Source organism: Falco punctatus (assembly GCF_963210335.1).
Source record: "Falco punctatus genome assembly, chromosome: 9".
NCBI lineage: Eukaryota > Metazoa > Chordata > Aves > Falconiformes > Falconidae > Falco > Falco punctatus.
The window spans coordinates 29,762,416-29,787,802 of NC_137589.1; the positions used below are offsets into that span (position 1 = coordinate 29,762,416).

The window sequence follows — 25,387 nt, forward strand, 5'->3', positions numbered from 1 at the left end:
GGCTGGCAATAACCCGTGTGCCAGGGCCGGGCGGGATGCCCTGCGCAGAGGGGACAACCCCGGGCACTGCATCCCCCAAGTCCTCTGGAGTCCCCCTCCCACCCCCCAGCCTCAGGGTCTCCCAGTCACAGGGTCAGCAGCACAGAAATGGCACTCGCATTTATGTTTTAATAAAACTAGGAAAGAAAAAAAAACAACCCCAAAGGGATTAGACCAAGATCCAGCTGTGGACTTGTCCTACCACAGCAAGGACTGGCCAGGTCACAGTATTCGCTGCCCCCAGCCCAGAAGGCACGGGGGTGGCCACCCCCCCAGTCCCGCAGAACAAGGCAGGGCTGCGCCCCCCGAGGTTTTACTGCTGGTGACGGCCCCCCGAGGGGCCGGGTGAGACCCTGAGCCGACGTTAGCCGAGCGGCCAGAGCAGCTGCCGGTGCAGGACAGTGCTGCCCTCCCTGCCACGAGCAGTGGTGCTGTGGGGGTTCAGCTCCCACCACATCCCACGAGGAGTGCACAGCTCTGGGGCAAAAGCCATCCACGATCTCCCACGCTTCCCTCCACCTCCTTCCCCCCGCTGGCTCCATACCAGCCAGGATCGAGCCCAGAGGGCCCCACCTGTGACTGGAGGGTTCCCACTATGTTTCCCTCTGCACAGCTCCCCCCACCAGTGACAGCCCGGGACTTTTGCTCCATTTTAGCCACAATTTAACAACCTGCCCCAGGTCCAGAGTTGACCCTCCCACCCCCCTCACTCAACCCTTGCTGACTCAGTTCCCCCCGCACGTAGCACCAGTACAGAGCGGCCAGTGTTTGCCAAAGCACCTTCCCCTGGCCACTCTTATCTGGGATGAGCCCATTTCTCTCATGATGGCCCCACATCTCAGAGACACCATGCTGGTGGCCATGAGGCTTGTTCACACAGGAGGAGAAAGGGCCACAGCGGCATGCGGCTGCTGCTCCTGGGGCAGGAGGGACCGACACGCCCCAGGTCCATGCCCCCAGCACCAGTCCCCATCCCTCCTGACAGACCAAGGAAGAGACCTGCCAGGCTCATCGCTTCTTGGAGCTTCCCGAGCCTCCCTCCGGTGCTTTCTTGGCTAAGAGCGCCTTCTCCTCCTTCATCTTCACCTTGACCTTACTTTTGCTAGATGAGAAGGTGAGCGAGGCCTTGCTGAACTCCAGGGGGAAGACGCCCACGTCTCCATCAAAGCGGTTCTTGGATACCTGCAGGTAGCGCTTCCCTGGCCCTGTCACCAGCTTACGGTCCTGCAGGATGAGCACGTTGTCAGCCTCCTGGCTGGCCTGGGGGGGGGGAGGAAAACATCTCCAGGAGGGTGCTGGGGATGCAGCCAGTCACAGGGCTCAGAGGTGCTCACAGGCTGCCTGCCCAGCTCCTTCGAGCACTGTAACAGGGCATCCCAGACCCCAGCAGCTTCAGCACCTCCCAAACATCTACCCATTGTGTTCCCCCAGGACTTCCCAGGGACCCACTGGGCAGACAGGCATGAGCTGAAGCCACAGCATGCCCTAGGGAAACAAGCGAGCACGGGAGGGCCATGCACTCAAGAGTTCCTCCTGTCCACCACTGCAGGATTGTTCAGCATCACAGCAGACTGGAGCACTCAGAGAGCCCAACCCTGCACCCTCCCTAGCTCCTTCTTTAATTATTTCATACTACATCCCACTCACAGCTGATGAGTATTAATTAACTGCACCTAAAGGGCCAGCAGAGCTTTAGCTGGCAAAGGGTTTCCTCCCCGTCTGCATCTCCCTACCAAGGCCTGGCCAATTTGGGACTCCACATCTTCAGCAGGTGACAGGAGGCCTGGGGATGTCCTGCCTCTCACAGCATCTTTCAGGCCCTGAGTGACGACTCAGGGTGCTGGGGACAGCTGTGGATGGCTTCCCAATGTATCCCAGCTTCTTCCTGGGAACATGCTGTGCCTGAGGGACAGGAGGGCCACCCCAGCCCAGCTCACCTTGGCAGAACCAAAGATGGAGGCTGTCTGCAGCTCCTTCTCATCATCCTCCTTGCGGGGATGGATGACCAGTGTGATGTGGCAAGTGTTCTCCGTGGCAAACTTGCGGAAGGCACCAACGATGTAGTCCTGGGCAGCGAGCCTGCCACAGCAGCAAGAATGGGGTCAGGGGCTGCCACTGCTCAGTGCAGGGGAGCAGCAAGATGCTGCCAGGTTCTGCCCCACAGCAGGAAGCATCCAGGGGTCTGGGCTCACTCTTTGTGAAGCAGCCAGACCCACACAGCCAAAGAGATAGGGCACAACAGCGGTCACAGGTAACCAGCTTACCCTTCCCCACTTCTCCCTCCCCAGGGCGGTAGTTGCCCTTCAACAAAACAGGGCTGCCATAGAGGACTAAAGGGGACCTGCTGCGTGGGTCCCCAGCCCTCGTGTGACACCCAACAGGGCCAGCTCCAGTGACAGGCTGGCGCAGGAAGGAGGTGGTTTGGAGAAAGGCTACCTGTCCACAGAGAGGTGCTCGTGTCCCATCATGAACTGAAGGTTGTCAACAACCACGTGGGTGATGTCGTACATGTAGACGGCATGCTGCATGGTGTCAATCACTGTCCTGGGCAGGGGGAGACCGGGATCAGCCCCAGGGATCAGCAAAGGCAGGGATGGGGATGCTGAGCCAGGCATGGGGACAGGGAGAGGCAGAGCTAGGAGGTACCAGCCTGGCTCCCACTGGGCCCTGGGCATGTCCCACCCCCACATCTCCTGTCACAGGACAGACACAGCCCCATCCCCACAGGTAAGGCCAGCTGCTGCCCACGTGGCCCCTGCCCACTATTCCATGATCCCCCAAGCCCACAGGGACCCTCAGAACACATGAGGATGCGTGCACACACCACAGCACCTAGTGAATCAGAGGAGGTGGAGGTGCCTGTCCTCGCTCCTCAGCAAACAGCAGCGCTGCTAGGTGACCCGGGGCAGGGCACATCCTGCCAGGGGCAGAGGGTGGTTGTAGAGCAGCCGCCTAGCGCAGGGACCTGTCTCGTCCCTTCACCCCCACTACACAGGGAGGCTGTGACAGTCCCCGCATCAGCAGGAATGCACCCAGGTGAGCCATGCAGTTCCCACAGGCCAACACCGGGACTTGAACAGCCCCAACGTGCCCCCTACCAGCCCCAAGTCTGTGACCCACTGCAGGAGACGAGCCCTGGCTCCCCACGGTCCTGCAGCACGCGCCATGACGGGTAAACGCCACTGGGGATGAAGATGTGGGCTCATACTTGATGTTCTGCTGGCCATGGAAGGTCATGAAGTAGAGCGGGAGGTCCTCAAAGCGATCAGCCCACTCGTCATACAGCTCCAGCTGGTCCTCCAGGCGCTGGGTGGCAAATTGCGTCAGCATGATCTTGGCCAGGCGAACGTTGTTAATCTCGAAGCTGCCCCACAGTGTGCACACCCCCTGCATGCACAAGTCCAGCGCGTACTCACTGATAAAGGTCGTCTTCCCGCTGCCTGTTGGGCCTGGCACAGGGACAACAACAGGATGAATTAGCTGGGGGAGACGACCTGACCCATCCTGAACATACTTGGGGGGGAGTTGTTTGGAGGTGGAAGTGACAGGGAGAGGGATAAGACCAGCCCACCCACAGTGCTCCCACCATAAACAGGCAGCATCTTGTGCTAGGCTAGATGTCTGGGCACACATTTGTCATCTTCAAGAGCCAGCAGGTCCCTGTGGGGTGTAAGGAAATGTTTGGCAGCCAGTAGCGGGGGCACAGGGAGGGCTCAGACAGTAGATGGTGGATGGAAGCAGGGGTAAGAGACCTCTCGGGACATCTCAGGACATCCTGTGCCACCCCAGGCAGGGACCCATCGCCACACTGGCATGCCCGGCCCCACGGCACCTAGGAACATGCCCCAGCCTCTCACACATCCTCAAGATGGGCTCAGCTGAAGCCATGAGCAGAAAGCGACCTGGAAGGCTCGTGATCTGTCACCACCAGGAGAATGAAGCCACTGAAGAGCCTTCTGCTCCCCCCATCCACTAGCTGTTTGCCCATCACCTGTGAAGATGGTGAGCTCCCCTCTGCGATGCCCTTTGAGAAGCTTGTTGAGCTCGGGGAAGCGCGCCCACTTGATGCCAGCCACCTGCTCGGTGTTGACCAGCTCCCCAAACACCTCCTCGCGCAGCTTCCGGAAGGAAATGATGGATTTGTGGCTGGCAGGCAGGGCAGCACGCAGGATCCTAGTGAGGTTCAGGCCCTGGTTTAGAGCCTCCAAAGGCCGGGGCTGCAGGTCACCAGGGCGCACCAGGGAGCAGCGCTTGAGGCTCAGTTTGCGGGCAAAAAGCTTGGCGGCCTCCCAGGAGCGCAGGTCCTCCCCCAGCCACAGCGTGATGCGCTTGAACTGCTCCAGGTAGGGCAGAAGGGCAGGGGGCAGGCAGGTGGTCCCCCGTGGCAGGGCCAGGCTGGCTACCCCCGTAGCTTGGTGCAGGGCCAGGGCGTCCAGCTCCCACCCAGTTAAGACCAGCTCTGTGTCTCGGCGGCTGATCAGGGGCAGCCCAAAGAGATTGCGATAGGAATCGAAGCGGGGTAATGTTTCTTCCACGTAAGATATCACATCTCCCTTCTTCTCCATTTTCATGAGCTTCAAGCCCTTCAGCGTCGCATCGCGGGGGCTGAACCAGGGAAAGACGAGTGACTTGGCAGTCCTCAGATAACGCACCCCAAAGCGTTTCAGGGTGGTGTCTGTCACCAGGGAGATACCGAACATGGCCTTGGTCTCGTTGGTCTCCTCCTCATCCAGCAGCTCCCAGAGTGGCACCGCCCGGTCCCAGATGCTGTGGGCATCTTTGCGAGCCTGTTGCGTGTCCTCCTCCGGCTCCTCCGAGCTGGCAAGGGGAATGCCGCGGTGCCGCAGCTCCACGTTGGCCTGGAAGTCCTGCCAGGTGCCCTCAGCCAGAGTGGCCGTGCAGAGGAAGCTGCCCGTGGTCTTGTCAATGAAAAGCGTGTAAGAAGAGCTGGAGGGCGGCGGCTGGGCCTCTTGGCCACTGGTGAAGAGGCTGGGGGTGTGCAGGCAGCTGTACCCATCGTGGAAGGGGATGCCCTGGGCCCGCAGGTACTGCCGGATCTCAGTGATGGAGACGGAGGGCACGGGCCCCTCGGGGGAGGGCAGCACGTCCTTCTTGTAGCGCCGCTGGGTGAGGCGGCCCGGCACGCCGGGGCTCAGGGAGGCTCCCTTGCTCCTCGTCCCGCCGCTGAGCAGCGGCAGGAGGCGGACAGCGGTTCTGCAGGGCCGCAGCGGCACCGCCGCCATCCCGCCGGCGCCCGCCCCAGCCCGGGCCGCCGCGGCACCCGCCCGCGCCGCTGCCGGTCCGCATCGGCGGCTGCCCCGCGGTCCCCGGCCCCCCGGCCCCTCGACCCCCGGCCCCCGGCCCGGTGCCGCTCAGACTGCCCCCCTCACGTGGAGCTCCACGGACGCCGCCATTGCCTGACCCCGCCGCCGCCGCGCTCGGAGCGTCACTTCCGCGAGCGGACCCGGGGCGGATGTCCTGGCCGCCACGCGCGGCTCCGCTTCCGGTGCCGGGTGAGAGCGGCGCCATGACGGGCCGCGGGACGCCCAGCCGGTTCCTGACGGCCGTCCTGCACAACGGCGTGGGTCGCTACGTGCGGCAGCTCCAGCGCCTCCAGCTCCTCTTCAGCCCGACCGCGGCCGACGCCCGCGGCGCCAGGTACCGTCGGAGGCGTCGCACCCGCCGCCCCTGAGCGCCGGGGATGGCGCGGGGGCCTGGCGACCCGACCTGCTGCAGGAGGGGCCTACGGGAAGCTGTGGTGACCTCTGTATAGGGAAGGGGAAGGTGCTGCTGACCTCTGACCCACAGAGGCGGGGGGAGGGGCGGCGCCGTGACTCGGGCCCTCTTCCGTGACGGGGGCGGCGCTCGAAGGCGGCGCTGCGACCTGACCTCGGCCCCCCTGGCGCAGGGGTGGCTGGTGGTGGCCTCTGACTTGCCCCGACCGCTGCACTGTGACCCCTCCCGCGGGCAGGGGCACCAGGGTGGGGGTGACCCTACCTCTGCTCTTTGCTCTGGGGCGGGGGCTGCGGTGATCGCCACTCTGTGACCCCACTGGGGCCGACGGCCCCCCCATCCCCCCACAGGGACTTCGTGGAGGAGGCGGCGCTGGACTTTGCCCGGCAGCACCCCGATGTCGTCCTCTACATCAGCCCCCGCTCTGGCCGGGCCCCGCTGCTGCTGGCCGAGTACTGTGAGTGCTGAGGGGGGCACGGAGGTTTGGGGAGGGGCAGGATGGGGACAGGAGCTGTCTCTGCTCAGCTGCAGTCGGTGCTGGGGCTGGCAGCCCTGTGGGATGGGAGAACAGCAGTTGCTCCCTGGGGGGGGGGGGGGGGGGGATGTGGGCTGTGGGGGTGCGTGGGTCTGGCCTGACCCCCCTGCTCTGTCACAGTGAACGGGACTGTGCGGGAGGAGCTCGTCGCCAGCAAGACGTGTGAAGAGATCGTGCAGCTGGCCACCAAGCTAGCTGGGCAGTCTGGCCTGGACATCATCCGCATCCGCAAACCCTTCCACACTGACAACCCCAGTATCCAGGGCCAGTGGCACCCTCTGACCAACAAACCCTCCATCCTCACTGTCCAGGGCCCACGCCTGCAGCCCAAATAAAGCCTCTGCCCCCAGCCTCCGCATCCATCTCTCCTCCTGCCTGCAGAGAGATGCCACCACGCCGTGTCCAGACAGAGCCGCGTTTATTGCCAGGGCGTGTGTGGGGGCTGTGCACGAGGGACGCCAGACACAGAGGGCAATACCCTTCCTGGGGTGGGGTGGAGGGTGTGTGCATATGTGCTCGGGGGTGGCTCACCCCACCCCTTGCATCAAAAGCAACAGTGGGGGCAGGGTGGGAGAGCCCAGCCATCCAGCTCTTGCCTTTTCCCAGTAAGCCTTGTTCTTCTAGGGCAGGAGGCCCTGGGCTCCAGCCTTTTTAGGGACCCCAGGGGCTGCCACTCCCGCCTGCCCCCTCTGCAGGGCTGAGCTCCAGATGATGTCCTGATCCTGGAGGTGCCAGCAAGGAACACAGAAGGGAGGACACACACCCCAGCAAGTCTGTCCCTCCCCAGCTTCTCTGGTGTTACTGCACTGTCCTCAGGCAGAGATGCTTTTGTCACCCTAATCCCTTGGGTCCCCCAGGAGGCGGCAGGAGTAGAGGTAGTTGGGGGGATTTAGGGACAGTGGCTGCCCCTGGAAAGTGCCATGAAGAGCAGGAGGCCCCACAGGGAGGCAGGTCCTTGTCCACAGTTCCTCCTCCTTGCTGTGTTGAGGATTTTTCCTCTCCCACATGTTGTCCGCAGGGGATAGGGCTGTGTCTGAACCCCAGTTCTCCAATGGTACCACGCAGGAGGGCAGAAACTTGTTTCCCAGGGCCATGGGACTGCTGCAGACGTTGGGGGGATGTGGGTGGTGTGCTGGTCCCTTGCCATGCTGCAGGGCATGGCGGTGCTGGTCCTGCTGCCGGTGCATCTTGCTGCATCCCACTCTTCTTGTGCAGCACCCTGGGGAGAGGGGGTAAAGCCCTGTCAGGGTCAGAGGCTGCAGGGGTGCCACCTCCCCAGGGCATCTAGCCCTGCATTTCACCTGGGGCCTCCTCGCAGCGGGCATGCACCTCTCCACCAGCTGCTCTGGGGTGTTTGGGATGTCAGCTCCTTGCCCCGGCTCCATCCCTTGCCAAACCATCCTCTCCTGGAGAGGAGACCCTGAGGGGGCAGATGTGGGACGGCGGGCAGGGGCTGGCAGCCACCAAGGCCACCCCGCCCCATGAGACGTGTCCGCAGCCCCTCTCCCACCTGTGAGTGGGCAGCTGGGGAAAACCCAACCTGGCCCCATGCTGGGAGGGAACCCTGCGCCCTGTGAGAGCCCCCAGCCTCCCTCCCTGCTCCTCACCCACCTCTCAGCAGCCATCCCGTTCCTGTGTGCCGAGGGATGCCCAGCAGGGCAGGCTGAGTCCATGCGTCCACAACAGCGTCTCACACCTGAGCGGGCAGACAGAAACCCTCCCCCCGGTGTCCACCTTCAGCCAGGTGCCAGCTCCTGCCTCCAGCTCGTGGCCACCGTCAGTGGGTTTTTATACATAAATAGAGCTCCCAAATTTAAATAGATTCTTTTTCTTTTTTTCTGTACAGTGAGTCTCAAAAGGAGAGAGAAAAGCCAAAGGAACGGCTGAGCCCGGGCCCGGCCCGGCTCTGCCATCCAGGAGGTAGTTTTGCCTGAGTCTTGTAACACTGCTGGCAGGGGTTGGGAGAAGGGGCTGGAGGGGAGGAGGGTCCCGCTGGCAGGACCCCCCCCAGCCCCTACACGGAGCTCTCATCCAGCTTCTCCACCAGCTGCGTGTGTTTCCGCTTCTCCAGGATCTTGCTGAGCTCCTCGGTGAAGGACGCGCTGTAGAGCGGCGAGGTCAGGGGCTCCTCCTGCTGCTGCAGCAGCATGTAGCTGTTGCCGTTCATCTTGCGGAGGACGTTGGGCAGAGCCCCCACACCGTTGGTGAGCTCGGCTGGCAGCGGCGGCGGCAGCGGGGGCACGGCGGCCGGCAGCTCCTTGACTGGGGAGGTGGCAGCTGTGGGTGCCTCGCCAGGGATGATCCGCAGGCAGCCGTCAGGGTAGGTGAGCCCTTCCTTCTCTTCCTCCTCCTCCTCCCGGCGGCCCTTGCGCAGGCAGTTGGCCGAGATGGTCTGCAGCTCCACGCTGGCTGGCCGCGGCTCCCCCAGGACATACTTGCCCTTGCGCTTCTCCAAGCAGGACACATAGAGGAGGACGGTGCTGAGCACGGCGCACAGTACCACCAAGGTGACAATGACGGAGATATAAGCCACCTTCGTGTCACCAGACACCTGGCTGGCGGTGTGGGGCTGGGGCGTGGCCGTGGGACCACGAGGCAGCTCGGGCAGCACGGTTAGGCTGTAGGTGGCCAGCAGCATCCGGAGACCCCGCTCCTCCCCGTAGCAGCGGTACTCGCCGCTGTGCTGGGGCAGCGTGTCCGTCACCAGCAGCCCGTCCACCCCGACGCGCAGCCGGTCCTGCCCTGAGCCCAGCGCCTCGCTGCCGTTCAGCAGCCAGATGGCTCGTGCCAGGTTGGAGCGCTGGTCGCAGGGCAGCAGCACGTCGTCCCCCTGCAGCACCGTCCGGTTCTTCCACAGCAGGGAGCCTGCGGGGACACACACCGCCTCACACCCATCCCAGCCACCCTAAGAGACACTGGACACTGGCATCCCCCGTGGTCCCGAGGGGCAGCACAGACTCACCCCGCCCCGAGCTGCTCCGGCATCCGTCGTTGCCGTTCTGAATGTCCTGCACCAGCCCGGTGCTGCAAGGCATAGGGGGCTTCAGCCATACAGCCCTGGCTGAGCCCACCCTTACAGGATCACAGCCACCGGGAGAGCCACCACCAGATGCCAGACTCGGTGGTGGCACCAGGGCGGCTGTGCCATGGGGTGATGTGACAGCACGGGATGGGGCAGGTGGAAGGGATGGGGCAGGTGGAAGGCTCGTAGGGACGCCGCTAAGGACAGGCAGCCTGTTCCTACCTGTCTGCGGTGGCGGTGGCGCGGCAGGCCCTGCCATCCCAGGCGCAGTAGGGGTCCCGGGCGAGGATGCAGTCATAGCAAGAGGTGTACCTGGTGCAGGAGGCCAGGGGCACCTGCAGGATCCCACTGGCTGCCCCCACATACAGGCTCCTCTGGGGGGGAAAGGCCTGGCTCAGCACTGCCCTGCCATGGTGCAGCTGGGCTGTGGGGTGCCCCATGGTGCCCAGAGATCCCCTCCCCCCCCCCCCAGCCCCACAGCACAGCTCTCCCTTGGTGGGGGTGCATGGGGCAGGGCCCCCAGCTCCAATCAGTGCCCATGGCTGCAGCTGGCACCTGCCAAGGAGGTGGGGGCCAGGCCGGTCCCTTTCCCCAGGCTGCCCCACCGGGCACTGGCACGTATCCTAGTTGGGTGACCCAGGAGTCATGTCCCTCCCTGTGCCTCTAACAGCCCAATGGCAGCTTCGCAGCACAAACATGCCCCGCGTGTGGTACCCCCCTACTAATTCCACCCCTCACCTGGGTGCGGGAGATCACCAGGCTCTCCACGGGCTGCGCTTCCCTGAACACCTGCATCTCCTCCACAATGTGGATGCCAGAGCCCAGCACCACAGCCTTGTGGATCCAGCCGTCTCCTGGAGAGGAGAGCGGGGGTCAGGAGGGACTGTGGGGTGCATTCCCGGCACAGCAGAGACCCGGTAAACTCATCCCATGCTCACCTGTCCCCATGAAGAGCACATCATAGGAGCGGCCATCGAGGGCTCGCACCCTGTCCACAGCCAGCTGGCTGTATGCCACGCTCTTCTTCACCAGCAGCGGCTCCCCGCCAGCCGGCTTCACCTCCTCGAACATGAGCGGATGCAGCTTGACAAAGTCCAGGACGCTGTTGGGCAGGTCCTGCGAGGAGTTGTAGCCCTTCCTGCGGGAGTGGTCCGTGATGCACTGCCCGGGGGAGATGGGGGGTCAGGGGGGGATGCGGCTGCCCCATGCTCCCCTCACTCTGCACCCCATGGCACTCACGGAGCCGGGCCGGGGCTCGGGTACCGCACCATCGTAGCGGGACCACTTGCGAGCTGAGTCCTGGTATTCCATGTAGGGGCCCTCGAAGGCATGCTGCACTGCTGAGATGCTGTAGCGGCATACAGCCGAGGCCTCCATGGTCCTCCTGGGGGGCAGAGCCCTGCCTGAGCCCAGGCAGACACATGGCTGCGCCCCACCGACGCACCCCCAGGTGCTCAGCATCTGCCTGCACATCCCCTCAAGCATCTTCAGTCCTCCCCGTGCCGCAGACTTTTGGCCCCAGCCGTTTTGGCCACTGCCCCACTCACCACTGTGCTGAGAGTGTGAATGCGGCATAGAAGATGGTGCTGGCCCAGCCGCCCCCGTCCAGGCTGCAGACACTGCGCAGCACCTCATAGTAGGGGATGTAGCAGACCAGGCGTGCCTTCATGAAGGACGTCCACTTGCGCTGCAGGATCTTCTTGCCCCCCACGTCACTCTGGAAGGGTGCAGGGAGAATTTCTGCACTGGCCGGCAGCGGTGTGTGCCCCGCTCTGCCCGTGCCTCAGTTTCCCCCAAGGTGCAGGACAGTAGAGCCTGCGCTGGGAGGAGCAGCACTCGGCTCCCTGTGGCTGAGGACATGCCTACCTTGCAGACACGGGCCACCCGGGCCACTCGAGCCACCTGGCTCTTGTCAAAGAAGGACGTGGTCTCCTCGCCTGCCCGCTCCATGAAGAAGTAGTAGATTTTGTCATCGTCACCCACAGGGCTGTCCTTGCTCTCCTGGACCAGCACAGAGGCCACAAATTCAGCATCTAGGGGACACAAAGCAAGAGGTAGAGATGGGGGATCCACCACAGGATGGGGGATCTGTCCCCGCCTCGGTTTTTTCTCATGGCAAACCACACAGGACCCCAGGGCTCCCCCCCACCCCTGCTCCAAGCTCCCCAAGGCAATACATAGCATCCCACAGTCCGTGACGCCAGTCCCGCAGGGGACAGGGACATCTCACCATTCAGCCAGTGCAGCGGGGACTCCTCCGTCTTCAGCGGTCGCTGGTGCAGGTTCCTCCGGATGTCGGGGAGACTCCGAAACTCGTAGCGTGTGGCCGTGTACAAGCCACCATCTGGGTAGGGCAGGCACCCATCAGCATGGCCCCACACCCCTCGGACAGCCCTGAAAGCCACCAGCACCCCCACGCCCCACACAGAGGGGGAGAAGGGCCAAGTCCTGGCTGGCTGAGGCCCCCCCCCACAAAGCTCACTTGGCTGGGGACCTCCCATGGGGGTGTTGGGGATGGGCCACGGTTGGTGGCATCCCGCATGTTCCCGCCAGCCCTGAGAAAGGTGTCGCTTACCCACGATGAGGCCGGTGTAGCCACGGGCAGGGTCATACGGACACTTCTCCTTGCCCTCCTCAAAGTGGGATGGCAACATGAAGCTGTTCACGTCCTTGAGGGGGACAGGGGACCACGTTAGACAGGAGGGGATAGACCCGACATGCTTGCCAGCCCCAGGCTTTGCAGAAGCTGCCAGTGGGGACAAAGTGATGCTCACGGCTGTGCCCTTGTCTGAGCAAGACAACCCCTCCCAGCACCCTCCAGCTGGTCAGAAACCACATGGGCAGCCAGAGCCCCCAGCCAAGAGCAGGGGAGGGCGAAGATGTGAAGGGGAGCCGCAGCACCCCACTTTGGCATCATGTGGGCACCAGGCAGGGCCTGGCCAGCACAGCTGATGTTCCTGGGCTGTGCCTGGCCAGCAGACGCTGCCCAGCCGGGCTGGGTCCCCCCAGGTGACGTCCTCATCACAGCAGGAGTTACGTTCTTTGGGGTTTGCAGTTCAAAGCATGTTAAATAATGAGCCCTTCCAGCTCGGCAGCTCCTCCGCCTGGCTCCCAGGGTGTGCAATGGCCAAACCGGACCGGTGGCACAGCCACGGGAATGGGCATGGCCCCTCCAGGGCTCCCCGGCCACACTGGGGACGTGACCCTCAGGCCTCTTTGCCCCCCAGCTCAGGGAGGGGAGGTGGGCAGTTGAGTCACTGAGGAGCCACTGCACAGGGCTGAAAGTCCCGCTGCCAAGGGACGTGGCTGTCCCCAGCCACTCTGCTGTGAGTCACGGCCACACAGGGACCCCTGGCCTCACCTGGGAAATCCCCAGGGAGAGGCTGCTGAGTCATCCCTGCCACTGTCACCCTCCCCTGGCACACCTGCCACCCACCACCAGCCAGTCTGCCCCCTACTTTGGGAAGGGACCCTGCAACAGCAGGCGCTGGGGACCAGCTCCAGTGCTGGCACATCCAAACCTGCCGGTGCCGCTGAGCCCATGTGTCCCCCTCCAGCACTGATCCACTCCCAGCCACCTTGCTATGGGATCAGAGTCCAACTCCAGTACCGGGGTGGGGACTCTGGGCATCTGTGTCACGGTGGCTGCGTCCTCAAACCCACCCATGCCAGGCTGGGGGTCACTCGCCTGCTCCCAAGCTGGGGAGGGGCTGGGATGAGGGCAGAAAGGGAGTGGGGCTGTGGGTCGGGAACAGTGGGAGAGGAGGAGGGCTGCACCACCCCAGGGTGACACGGTGGAAGGGGACAGGGGACAGCTGTGGGGCTGAGCAGTACTCACGATGGCGGCGCAGAGTGGGTGGAAGGCGTAGGTCCCGCAGGCGTAGAGGTGGGTGCTGTTCAGCCTCTGCAGAAACCGCACGTGGTTGAAGCACTCGGTCTGCGAGGGGGAGGACAGGCATTACGAGCTGTGGAAAGCGGCGGCAGCCCCCCCAACACCCAGCACCCACCCACCAGCTCTACCTTGTTGTTTTTGCCCTTCTGCAGGCAGTCCATCTGCTTCTCCGGGGAGGCTTCCCAGTGGATCTGCAAGGGGAAGAGGGACTGCCACTGCATGACCCCCCATCACTGCATGGTCCCCCTGTCACTGCAGGCTCCAGACTCTGCCAGAGCCATCAGAGATGCTAAAATCCTCTCTTTTATTTAGAGAGAGGACAGCAGTTCAGAGCGTGAGATGGCACCTTGCCTGCATCCCCCCCAAGCCCAGGGCGACAGCAGTCCCACACCCTGACCTGCAGGCAGAAACCCCAGAGCACCCACAGGACCCTGGAGGATTTTGGGGTGTCCTTCCCAGGGGGAGCAAATGGGTGTGCTTCGCCCTTGCCCCTCATCCTGCTGGGGTGTCCCCGAAGCAGGCAGCTCTGAGCTTGGGGATATCTTGCACTGCTGTCCCCACGCTGCCTGGCTGAAGGACCATGCACACACGGGGGATCTGGGGACAGAACTGGGGACAGCACCTCCAGGCAAGACCTGAGATGGCAAGTGGGGGGATGAGCAGGGGTAGGGTGGCCACAATTCAGGCAGGGACCGGGCAGCGTGGGACAGGAGAGGACAACCAGACAGCAGCGGGCAGAGGCCGGGCTCACCGTGCGGTGGGAGCCGTCGGCCACATCACTGGAATTGAGGGCGAAGATGGCTCCCCTGGCTCCCACGTAGAGGATGCCGCGGTCGTCCTCCAGCAGCAGGGTGCTGTAGTTGAGGGTGCGTGCGCTGAAGTGCCGGACGCCCAACAACTCTGCAAAGGGAACAGCGGCCTTAGGGGGGACCCCGGGGCAGGCGTAGCACAAGCCACTGGGAAAAGACAGAGGATGGAGCCAGGGGTGTGTGGGAAAGCACCCACCAAGGTTATCAGACAGGCAGTGGTGGGTATCAGCGGTTACGGCAGGAGGAAGGGAAAAGGGGAGGTTTGGTAAGAGGCGAATGGCACTAATTTGGCTCAGGCTTACAGGGGAGATTTCTCCCTGCAAGTTAAAATGGCAGCTCAGGGGTGGGAGCTGCAAAGTCCATGCTCAGCACGGACCTGTCATGCAGTTTGGGGAACTGCTGGAGGAACCAAAAACACGCTGGGGCAGTGACCCCTGCTCCAAACCAAACCCAGCCAGCCCAAAAGGAAGGATGCAAAAAACTGAACCAAAACTGCCCTGCCTTGCACAGGTTGGGCTTCTGCAGTGCGGCTGGGTGCTCCCTGCCCACCGAGCCAGAGAAACTACCCAGTTTGGTGGGCTGAGAAGCGTGAGGTGGGACTCAGCCCTGGCCACAGGGACCCCAAGCCAGACTCGGACCCTCCCACTGCAGGAGAAGAAAATCCCACAGGGCTTGTAACCCCAGAGGGAGCTAGGGAGGGAATGAGTCCCCCAAAAGGAGGCATTGCCTGGGGAGAAAATGGCACCCCAGCTGCAAATGAAATCCTCTCCCGCTGCTGACCGCTGAGCTGGGCTTCACTAACAAGATCAAAAAAGTTGTGTGGATGCCCAAGGCACAATGACACTGCTGGGTCTGGCTGACACCACAGAGCTGGAGGCCAAGCTCCCTGCCGACTATTTGGGCTGTGAGAGCCCAGCCCAGGTGTGGTGTCCAGCTCCGGACACCCTCCAAGGGCTGCTGGGCAGGGCCAGGGGCTGGCCCAGGCTGGCTCCCTGCATGTCCTTGTCCCCCCTGGCTTTCAGGGAGATGCTTTTGCCCTGCTCCATCCATTGGGGCACATCGGCTCTGGGCACCCAACACCGGACAGTCATGCAGGCTCCAGTTTCTGAAGCCTAGGGGACCAGAGGACCCCTCTCTAGCCCACCCCCGACCCCACCCCCCCATGCTGAGCCACCCACTCTGGGGGGCTGGCGAAGACTGGATGCAGCCATGATGCACCAAACTCGGTGTTGGCATCCTAAACCTCATACCCACCACCAAGGCCCGTACCCCCTTACCGTCAAAGGTGACTGTTGTCCTGGGGGTGGCATCCAGGTCGGTGGCAGACCGCCGTGACGGGTAGCCCATCACTGCCACAGTCACCATGAAGAGAACTGTCAGGAGATAGGCCGTGCCTCCGCTCATCTTCCTGCTCCCTGGCAAGGGCAGCCACCCAGCCTGCTACTGCCAGGCTGGCACAGGCTTGGGACGGGCTCCCCAGCTCCCCAGGATGGGACTGGCCACCAAAACCTCCTGAAACACACAGCACCGAGTCAGACGCTCCTGCTGTCCCCAGCATCTCATGAACAAGCGGGCTTGGGAAGAGGCCAGCCATGCACAAGCATGGACACCTGACCAGGCACAGCCTCAGCCCAGGGATGGCTTCAGGGAAAAGCAAAACATCGTTTGCCAAAAGGGAAACTGAGGCACAGTGCTGAAGCTTGCAGCCAGCACAGGGGAGGGAGGGGAGTTTGAGCAGAGCGACCCCCACAGCATCCCCCTGGCTCAGTATCTGCTCCGTCATGGGGCTGCAGTCACTTGCTGAGTGCTTGGTTTGGTTTGCTTGGAGGCTTGTTTTCCTCCAGGTCTGCTCTGCACTCCTCCCTCCCTCCCTCTCAGCCATCTTTTCCTGCAGCTCTCCCTGACCGAATTACATGCTTCAGCAGAGCCAGCTGATCTCCCCTTGCACTTTCACACATGAAAAGCAGCCACATTTACCCCCAAAAGCAAAGAGCGGGGCTCAGGGCCAAGCCCCCTAGCCCTGGGCTGTGGCAGGACAGGTGGTGGGGGAGGGTCCCAGGGAGCCCATAGGCTCCACTCCTCCTCAAAAGCACAGCTGGCCATCCCCTGCCACACAAGATACTTGTCCCCAAAGTTCTACCCCTCCTAAAATGACGAGATTCCTGAGGACACAGGTGTGGGGGAAGGATGCTTCAGGCACACAGCGATGCAGCGAGAAGGAAAACCCATACAGAAGCCATTGGCATCTTCACCTTTCCAGCTGAAGTCTTTTCAGGGAAGTACAGTTTTTCCCTCCAGTGTTTTTCCACAAAATTTCAGTTTCTTTTTCATCCCAGGCTGCCTTGAAGCTCAGCATCTACCTTGGCTCTTGCTTTCATGCATCCTGTGCCTCCCACATAACACCCCACCTCTCCCAGCTGCATCAGGGGAAGCCACCAGGTCGTTTTGCAGGAGGAAGGAGACACCTGGCCATCTCTGAGCAGGAGAGCTCCCCATACACAACCAGCACCTGTACGTCTGCTTAGAGGGGTTGAAATATATATCTCTATCTATCTATATAAACCAAATACCTGGCCCTGTAGAGAAGCTGTTCAAACATGCTTGCTGCAGACGGTTTCCCCGAAGCAAATACCTTGCCGGGTCTCAGGCAGAGGGGAGGTAAACCCAAAGTGAAATGAAAGTGAAAAGGGCTTTGGGGCTGAAAAGGGAAGCAAGAGGCCAGATGTGGGATCCAGCCGTAGTCCTGGAGTGTGCACTAAACTGCTGTTCTCTTGGGGGGGGTCAGACCCAGACCTTGCACCTGCACTGGCTGCTGCCCCACCCAGGAATGGGGCTGGGGGAAGATGTTCCCCCCTGCTCCCTCCTGCCTCCCTACCCCCCAGACGCTGGTCCAGGACAGAGCACCCAATGCCGGGTGCAGGCAGGGTGCTGCACGCAGGGCTGAGCTCCCCGGGGAGCAGAGGATGGTGACCTGGGGTGTCCCTCCTTCAACTAACTCCTGTTCCTGGGACAAGCCCTGTCTGGACCGAGGGTCTGCCTGTGAGTGATGGGCCTGACAGGGCGATGCAAAGCAGATGAGTGGGGATGGAGGTCAGTGAGAAGTTGCTTTAGTGGCACCATGTCTAGCACGAGCCAAAACCACCAAGTTTTTTGGACGAAGCAAGCAGCAGGGTCGCATCTGGAGCACCAAAGCACCCGAAAGTGCTCCGGCCAGCCCCACGCTGATGCCTCACCACCCTGCCAGCAGGACAGGGGACACTTAGGCAGCTGTCGTGACCCTTCCCCAGGACTCTACAAGGGATCACGAGCCCAGAATCATGCACAAGCCATGAGAGCCGCAGTGCACCTGGACTGGGAAAGCAGAAGGGAGGAAAAACCTTCTTATGACAAGGCAAACAACACTGTCTAATAAATGAATAACAGCCCTGCAAGCCGCCTGCGTGCTCCCAGGCATCCTCGCCTTATCTCCCCTGAACAAACAAGCCCTGAACTTTGCCTACTGCCCAGCTCTGGCCATCACAGGGACTGGAACTGGGAGTGTGGCCGGGCAGGGAGGCAGGGATGGTGCTTACTGCAGGGCAAGTGCCGCCCTGTGAGCCAGCCCCAGCTAACATTTAACCAGCACGAGCACTCAGCCAGCACAGGGGGCAAAAAATAATAAATGAAGCTGCAGAGCTGTGCCGGGTTCCTAGCCGGGCAGGGGCAGCAGCCTCCCCTGCTGCCAGGGCTGGGTCCTTCCCTTTTTCCAGGGCAGCAGCTACACCCATTTCCAAAGGCTACTTCGCCCAAGATCAGATGTAGCTTTGTCCTAAAGGACATTTAATCAGTTAGCTGTAAGAGCCAGTTAATATTTTACTTGAAGGGAAGGGCTGTGCTGAGCTTCCCTATTTTTTTATTTATTTTTTATTTTTCATAGAGTGGGGGAGAAAGAGGAAGGTACTGAAACCATCCTTGGCCCTGGTCAGAGCATCACCCCAGGCTGCAGCTGCACCCAGCACCCCCAAACCCATCACTTCCCCCTTGGCAGGGTGCAAATTCAAAGCGCTGTGTGAAGACAAGGGCTGGCACAGCAGGCAGAGGAGGTTTTGGTCTGTGGGTCCAGTTGAGCTGGGGGTGGCTGGATTGCTCAAGCCCAGCACTTCCATGGGGAAGAGCCACAGAGAGTTTTCTCTGGAGGAGGGACACAAAAGTGGGAGAGGAAGAGGCTGAAAAGCAGCAGCAGCTCCAATGAACTCTGAGGTTTAGAGAACAACTTCCCAGAAAAGTCTATCCCATCCCCAGGAGTGAGCTCCCAAGCCCCTTGGCACCTCACCTACTTCCCAGAGCAAGGGGGGCCGACACAGGACCTGGAATCAGGCCCCAGCTCCCGCCCCAGCCAGCGATGCTGCAGGAGAAGGGTGGTGGAGGCAGGATCTGGCCATGGGGCCGATGGCTGCCACAAGGGTGGGGTGAAGCCAGGAACCAGACACTTTAACTGCAATGTGCAACGTCCATGGGGGCCAAAGCCCACCCTTCCACTGCCAGCTATTGGTGCTCCTGTGGGATGCAGCCACGGCTCCCAGCATGGAGCCAGGCAAGCCCGACCCCAGCCTCAGCTCCCGCCGCCGGCAGGACAGGTTTGCTGGTCCGCAGGGAACACCAGGGAAGCAGCAGGGTGGTGGAGGCGTGCAGGCATGCGTGAGTGTGCAGGGGAGCCAGCAAGCCCCGGTCAGGTCTGACTGGGTTTACTGGGTCACAGTGGAAGCTGTGCCAGCATGACTGTGCTGGCCTCAGCCTCCCACCGGCACCCGGCCGGCACAGCACACCCAAACGAGCCGGCCCAGTCGGCACCTCCTTAAAATCCCCACGACCAGCGTCTCGGGAGGCACAAAAAGCTTTTGATGAGTGAATTTCCCAGGTGGCAGGTCTTGCCAGCCTGGATCCAGCCAAAGAAACCAGTCAAAGCTGCTGCTGCCCTCAATGGCCGCTGCACTGGGAGCTTCTGCTAGCCATGGTGGCCACTTCCAGCTGGCCACGAGGCAGCAAAACCTGGGACCGAGAGGTGGCCACAAGCTGCGATGCAGAGAAGCTGTGATGCAGGGAAACTGCGCTGTCCGTGGGGCTGGCAAATATGGAGGGACCTCAGCTGGGGTCTTATGGGCCCCCCACGGTTGTTTCCTTGGCAGCACAGCCGAAAACAACGCCAGCTCTTTAATTTAAAGGGAACCTGGGAGAAAGAATGGAAACACTGAGTGGGAGCAGCCCTTCTCTGGCTCACCCCCAGCAACCATCCTGGATGGCAGGACAGAGATTTGCAAAGTGGGATTGGACGCTTCCCCATCCCACTACTCCGTGGACAGCTTGTGGTTGCTCCACCAAGCTCTAGTAAAGCCCATGCAGGCTACTAGGATGGCTGCTGGACCCTTCTCCCCTCCCCATGGGCTGCCCCCCTTGGCACTGTGCACTCCTACAAGCAACCTGCTGGCTTCCCAGGGAGGGCAGGGTTTCCTGCAGGTCTCCTCGGGGTAACGGGGTTGCAAAACAGCCTTAACAAAATTCCCAGCAAAGACTGCACCAGAAGACATGGTTTACACCTTGCTTTTTCACAGCAGCCTGGCACAGGCACTCCAGACCCCACACAGCCAATCCAGCTTCACTCATGGGGGCCAAATCCAGCACACAACCCCACTGTCTCCCTTGGCTCCCCCAGCCACGTTCCCACTGCCCCAGCACCCTTTCACCCCGCCAGGGACCCCCAGGATCTGCCCTCGGGTTCAGCCAAAACCAGCCCGACCCATTCCCAGTGCCCAGGGGCGCGAGGGGAAAGGCACCTGCTCTGGGGGATGAGGGAGGGAGAGCTGCTGGCTCCCAGGCATGGGAAGGAGCCAAGGAATGACACGAAAGCAGCCATGCAGCGAGAGGCAACCTGGCCCCTGCCCGGCTGCGAGCGCAGCGTGTTATGGGCCTCCCTTCCCCGGAGCCTGCAAACCTTAGGCAGAAAATCCTGCGAGATGCGGGAAGAGGAGCAGGGAAGGAGGTTGCCAGGCAACTTTAATTCAGCCCCTGACGAACTTCCAGCACTTTGCTTCTGCCGCAGAGCCCAAACAGCAAGTGACAACATGTCGGGTCCACCCTGAGCCCGTGGTGTCCAGCCATCCATCTGTCCATCACAGGGGCTTGCTCATGGCCTCACGCCCTCCAAGGTGATGGGTCACCCCTGGCAGCATCCCCAAAGGCCAGCCTAGGACAAGCCACCCTTCCCGGCAGAGATTTGCAGGGGCAGGATTTGACCCGTGGGACTGGGCTGGTGCTGCTGCACAGATATTTCTCAACCAGCCAGGATTTTTGTCAACAACAGCAAGAAAAATATGCCAAGTTGCCGAAAGCCCTCCAGGAAGAGGGGAGCCATGCTGGGTTTGGGGGCTAGGGACGGGGAGGGAAGGAGCACTGTGACCTCCCGGGAGCCCCTCGCGGAGTTTATTTTAGTTGCTTTCTTTAAACAAAACCATGCTTGACCCTGAGGCGCTTCAGCAGACACGCACTGAGAGCTTCAGTGATTTGGGAAGCAGATATATCCCTCCTTTACCCAAATTTGGATTCGAGCACAGAGGAGGGGAGGGAGAGCAGCAACACCATCTCCTCTCCAGAAGACCCTGCCCTCTCCAGCCGTGAAGCCCCCACACACAGCACAGCCGCCACGGAGCCGGGGGGCGGGCAGCAGGCACCCTGGGCCATGGGAACCGGCTCAAAATTTCCTTGGCATGGCACAGCTGCCATCCGCTGCCGAGAGGAGAGTGCCCAGCTCTGATCCCACCAACGTCACAGCAGGGGGGAGGCACATGGAGGAGCAAAGTGACGGATGTGAGAGCGAGCGGAGCCAGCCGGGGATGTGGGCCAAGTTAAGGGGCACCGATGCGGACGGGAGCCAGACATCTAAACATCCCTGAAAAGACAAGCTGATCCATCAGCAGTAAAACTAACAACAGCCCCATTTCTGAGAGATCTGCAGTGCCCCAGCACTGTGCCTTTATCTTCATCTCCCTGCAGCACCCCCCCAGGGGATGCCGCTCGCCCAGCAAGGGGCAGGGACCAGCCACAGTTGCCCCCTGCCTGGCTGCAGGGATCGGGACATTTTAGCTTCTCCCCAGCTCCCTGTTTTCACTGATCTTACAAGAACTCGTTCCTCTTCTCCATCAGGTTGGGTCTGGTGTGGAGCAGGAGGTTCAAAGGGGCTGCCAGGCACTGACAGAGCTCACTGCCAAGTCCCCATGGAGCTCTCCTGACATTCTCACCCAAACTCACCCAGAAAAACCCAACTGATGAAACAAGGAACGCTGCTCTGGCCTGTGCAGCTGCACACCAGGCACAGGGACGGCTCCACTCCAGCAGCTCTGAGCACACCGCAAGTGGACAGCAAGAGCACACTGCCTGGGATGACACAACAGAGCGCTCCTCCGCTCCCCATCCGTATGGAAAACCCACCAACACTGGCTGTTAGTTGAAACAGTTCCTGGTCTGGCTCCACTGCCCCAGAAGCCTCGCTCAGAGCTGGCCTGGGAGGGAAGGGTGCAGGGAGGGGGGGCTGAAGGGCAAGCCCCTGCAGCTTGGTGGTGGGATCAAGAGCACCAAGGGGTGCCCCAGCCAGCCTGGACCCAGCATCCCTGGGCTGAGCTGCAAATCTTTCCTCACAGGAGCAGTTCCCTGCGTGCCAGAGGCTGTTTAGCTCTTACAAGCCAGCAGTGAGGACACAGTCCCTGCAGCTTCTCCTTCCCACACAGCACGTCTCCCCCCTGCAGAAACCCCACGGCAGCAGCCCTGGGCCAACCTCGCAGCCTGAGAACTCAGCCAGGAGCTGCGCAGGAACCGGGAAGTGAAACTGGATGATGCTGAGACATGGTGGCCTTACTGACTTCACCTGCCACCAGCCTGCCCTCACGTTCAGGCCACGGGGGAGGCAGAGTATGGCCACCAAGCCCTGGAATGCGGGCTGCAACCCCCCACGGCTCCCACCTCCTCCACTGCACGGAGGAGGCACGCTCGGTGCTAGCAATGTCACCCCAAAAAAACCCAATATTCTCCATCCTTTCCTGCCTTGGCTTGCCGGTAGCCCCTCAGCAGCCCAGACAGACAGGCGGACAGCTGGACAGACAGCCTTCCATACCACAGCCCAGCTTCCCAGAGAGGGGGCGTTCGCATCCAAGTGGCTCAGCACCCGATGCATCTGCAGTTCAGCCTTCAAAGGCTTTGTGGCTGAAGCACGCTGTCTCCACGGCAGAAGCAGGAAAATAATTGTAGAATTAAATTCCCAGGAACAATTAGAAAGAAAAGAAGAAAAAATCCCAACCCTAAACGTAAAGTGACATTTCAGAACCAGGAGATTTTGGGGCTTTTTTATACATTTGAATCCATTTGCTCATCCCCATGGCTGCGCCGTGTTTCATTTCACTGGGCTCATACAATGCCAGACAAGGAATTAACTCGGGTGTTTGTTCAGAGCCGGTTTGTCTTCCATTTTTTTTCCAAAGCCAGGTATGAGGTTCAAAGACATTTTTGGCAATGCCCGGGATTCCTACCATCGGCGGTTCCCACCATCCCCCTTCCCTGAGGGGAAACCGAGGCTCAGGAATCTCACACAACCTGGGGTCCCCTCGGAAGGGGGGGCAAGAGCTGGAGCACAACCCAGCTCACCCGGCACGAACGCGGAGCTTTCTACCACAAGCCTGTCCCTCTCTCTTTTATTTATTCCAAAGATAAACTGTTTTCTTTTCAAAAGTTCAGCAGAACCAGATGACGGAAGCAGTTTATGGCTTCCATCTTTAACAAACTCTTCTCGTTTCCTTCGCTTTCCCTCCAATAAAGGCTCAAATATGGGGTCAAACCCAATTTGATATTGAACTCCGCATTCAAAACTGCATGGTGCAAAGCAGTAGCGCCTGGCCTTTCCCACAGCCATTTGCATACCACCAGCTTTGCTGCCCCAAAATCAGCTCCCCACCTTATTTACATGGGCTGGGCTTTGCAACAGTCAAATGAGAGCCCTCCATCAGGTAACGGAGATGGGGCTGTCCCTGGGGGGAACTCTGAGCAACAAGAAAAGCACAACCCGGAGCACACCCTGAATTGCCAAGCTGCATCCCAGCCCCCGCACCAGGCAGTAACATGGTGCCTGAAACCCTTGGCTTCCCTTGTCTCTGGATAGCGGAGCTTGGGCCCCAGGAGGAAGAAGGGGATGGGTTTGGTGATGACCTTGCTAAGCCAAAGCCCTCGTGCGTGCGTGTAAATCACCACCAGCAGCGGCAGCACAGCCAGGTGGGGAGGGACGGTGGCAGCAGCATTTCCTCCTGACGTGCCAGCAGGACAGAGAGCTCTCACCTTTGAACAGGCACAGGCACCTGGCCAGCACCCACAGCAGCAGCCAGCCACTGCCAGGGGGCTTTCACAGCAGGTGAACATCAAAAACTCAGGGGGGACTGTCCCCCACCTCCCCAAGAGGCAGCGGGTGCCCTGGGACCAGCTCCCCCTCACCAAACCATCCATCACATGGGCCGCTTCTCAACAAGTCCCATCAGGATGCCAAGTGGAGCCAGCGGGCAAGCGCGGGGAGGGGAGGGGGGGGGAAATTCCCCACAGGCAGCCAGGCAAGGCTGGCACTGCGTCTCCACCGCACCCACTGCTGCCCTCCTGCACAGGGTGCCAGCACAGCCCCCCCTCGCTGGCCCTGCCGAGCGCACCTGGATGCTTCTTCCCGGCACACGACCTGCCAGATTTGCTGAATAAACGCCCCGGCTCCAGCAAACCTGCTGCATTCCTGGTGGGGAAAGTGGTGAAAGGTTCAAATGCATGTTGGAAGAGGCAGGGGGGGAGAGCAAGCCTACCACACAAAGCTGCAGGAACCGAAAGGGTTGTTGGGGTTTTGGTGTTTTTTTCGCCTCCGGTTGCAACACAAAAACAAAGTCAAGATAGGAATCTCGGCATGTTGGGGGGGGGAAGCTCCCTGCCCTTCAACCCTCCGGGCAGAGCGGCCAAAGCGAGATGAAGCAGAGACGTGTCCAGCTGGACAGGCGTGCAGCATCGCTCCAGCCATCCCACCAGGGACTGGGGCTCAGGCCGGGGGTCCCAGCCTGCGCCCACCGCGGAGGGAGGCAAAGCAGCCTGCACCCGCGGTGGGAGGCCAGCTAGCACAAGAAATGCCATCACTGTTATTAATAATTTCCCTGCCTCCGGGGGAATCTGCACTCCTCGTCCATTTTGGGCAGTCTCTTTGTCTTTGGAGACTGTTTTTCTTGGCACCTGAACAGCCCTTTCATGGCTCCCCCTCCCACTCTCGATTTTAAAGGCCAGGCACAAGCACTGGCCCACCTGGGCACTGACGGGGAGGGCAGAGAGAGCCCCAAATCCCGGTCCTGCCCGGCTGCACAGCAGGTCCCTTCTACCTTGGATCGGCAGGGAGATGCGGCACAAAGCCCTGTGCAGAGAAGCCCCCAGGACAAGCCGGTCCCCCTCTGCCTGGGGGCATCCGCCAGCCCCACAGCCATGCACCCCACGGAGATGAATCCCAAGATTCAGGGCTCAGATAAGTCACGTCCCGTGCCCCCCCCCAGTTTCCCGAAAGGAAGGAGGGGGGAGGCAGGGATTGCACTGCACCACCTGCATTGGTTTAGCACCTCGTCCCAGCCAACTGAAACACCCGCTGCCCCCAGGTAATGCTCAACCTCCCCAAACACTAACCCCAGCTGCCCCCATCCCCCCGACCTGCTGGGGAGGGGAGGGGCTGTATCTAGCCCTCCTCCAGGAGCTGGTGCCCCATCTGGCTGTAATGCCCACCACTGTCTTTCCTCAGACGCTCGCCATGTCCCCCAGCCCCGCCTCACCCCACACCTGTCCCCCAAAAAGCCACCTGCACTGTCACTGGGTCCTGCATAGCCCCACCTCCGCTCCAGCTTGTCACCCCCAAATCGTCACCTACATCAGATCCCCCCGAATCCCCCTCAGTCCTGCCCCCAAGGCATCACCCCCAGCACTTCGACCCCAGCAGGTCAGACCCCTGCCCCACCTTCGCTGGACCCTGCCTGCGCGCCCAGCACCCCAGGCCCTGCTGTGCACGCAGCACCCGCACCCAGCACCCCCAATGCTGCCTGCGGACTGAGCACCCGGATCCAGCACCACAGATCCTGCCTGCAGACGCAGCCCCAGCCAAGGGACTCAGCGCCCGCACCCAGCACCACAGTCTCGCCTGCGGACCCGCACTGAGACCCAGCACCCCAAACCCAGCACCCGCGACTCCGGCCTGCGGACTCGGCATCCAGCCCCGCCTGGCAGCGCCCGGACCCAGCAACCGGATCCAGCTCTGGATCCTGCCTGTGGACACGGCGCCCAGC

At 61.5% G+C, this 25,387-nt stretch overlaps 3 protein-coding genes across 7 annotated transcripts; 1 reads left to right on the top strand and 2 right to left on the bottom strand.

Moving 5' to 3' along the window:
- Nucleotides 1-148: 148 nt before the first annotated feature.
- Nucleotides 149-5,568, bottom strand: TWNK (twinkle mtDNA helicase; the record flags this gene model as incomplete). The annotated part of the gene is given in 6 exon segments (XM_080402443.1): nt 149-1,299; nt 1,977-2,118; nt 2,476-2,583; nt 3,248-3,488; nt 4,031-5,282; nt 5,284-5,568. Coding segments are annotated over 6 exon segments (2,280 nt in total). The 3' UTR covers nt 149-1,047.
- MRPL43 (mitochondrial ribosomal protein L43) lies at nt 5,562-6,656 on the top strand. The gene is made up of 3 exons (XM_080402458.1): nt 5,562-5,697; nt 6,123-6,229; nt 6,428-6,656. The coding sequence occupies exons 1-3, from the start codon at nt 5,567-5,569 to the stop codon at nt 6,640-6,642; spliced, it is 453 nt and encodes a 150-aa protein (XP_080258584.1). The 5' UTR covers nt 5,562-5,566; the 3' UTR covers nt 6,643-6,656.
- A 52-nt stretch (nt 6,657-6,708) lies between these two features.
- SEMA4G (semaphorin 4G) lies at nt 6,709-25,158 on the bottom strand. 5 transcript variants are annotated; one of them, XR_013930486.1, is made up of 16 exons: nt 15,308-15,542; nt 13,973-14,121; nt 13,350-13,412; nt 13,168-13,266; nt 11,905-11,998; nt 11,560-11,673; nt 11,196-11,362; nt 10,877-11,046; nt 10,569-10,713; nt 10,268-10,490; nt 10,068-10,183; nt 9,552-9,703; nt 9,270-9,331; nt 7,919-9,172; nt 7,609-7,727; nt 6,709-7,526 (listed from the first exon to the last, which is right to left on the bottom strand). XR_013930486.1 is itself a non-coding variant. In XM_080402442.1 (15 exons), exons 2-15 carry the CDS (start codon nt 15,432-15,434, stop codon nt 8,322-8,324), a joined length of 2,532 nt encoding a protein of 843 aa, XP_080258568.1. In that variant the 5' UTR covers nt 15,435-15,542; nt 23,741-25,158; the 3' UTR covers nt 6,709-8,321. The 5 variants fall into 5 exon arrangements, 1 of the variants encoding a protein (XP_080258568.1); XR_013930485.1 differs by lacking the exon at nt 7,609-7,727; XR_013930487.1 differs by having other exon boundaries at nt 6,709-7,727.
- Between the last annotated feature and the right edge of the window lie 229 nt (nt 25,159-25,387).

Excerpts from the sequence above, each read along its gene's own strand:
- SEMA4G (XM_080402442.1), bottom strand. The coding sequence starts at position 15,434 with ATGAGCGGAGGCACGGCCTATCTCCTGACAGTTCTCTTCATGGTGACT. Across the intron at positions 13,267-13,349 it reads AGAAGGGCAAAAACAACAAG|ACCGAGTGCTTCAACCACGT; the intron begins GTAGAGCTGGTG and ends TCCCCCTCGCAG. Across the intron at positions 9,332-9,551 it reads GCCACCGCCACCGCAGACAG|CACCGGGCTGGTGCAGGACA; the intron begins GTAGGAACAGGC and ends TATGCCTTGCAG.
- MRPL43 (XM_080402458.1), top strand. The coding sequence starts at position 5,567 with ATGACGGGCCGCGGGACGCCCAGCCGGTTCCTGACGGCCGTCCTGCAC. Across the intron at positions 5,698-6,122 it reads GCCGACGCCCGCGGCGCCAG|GGACTTCGTGGAGGAGGCGG; the intron begins GTACCGTCGGAG and ends ATCCCCCCACAG. Across the intron at positions 6,230-6,427 it reads GCTGCTGCTGGCCGAGTACT|TGAACGGGACTGTGCGGGAG; the intron begins GTGAGTGCTGAG and ends GCTCTGTCACAG.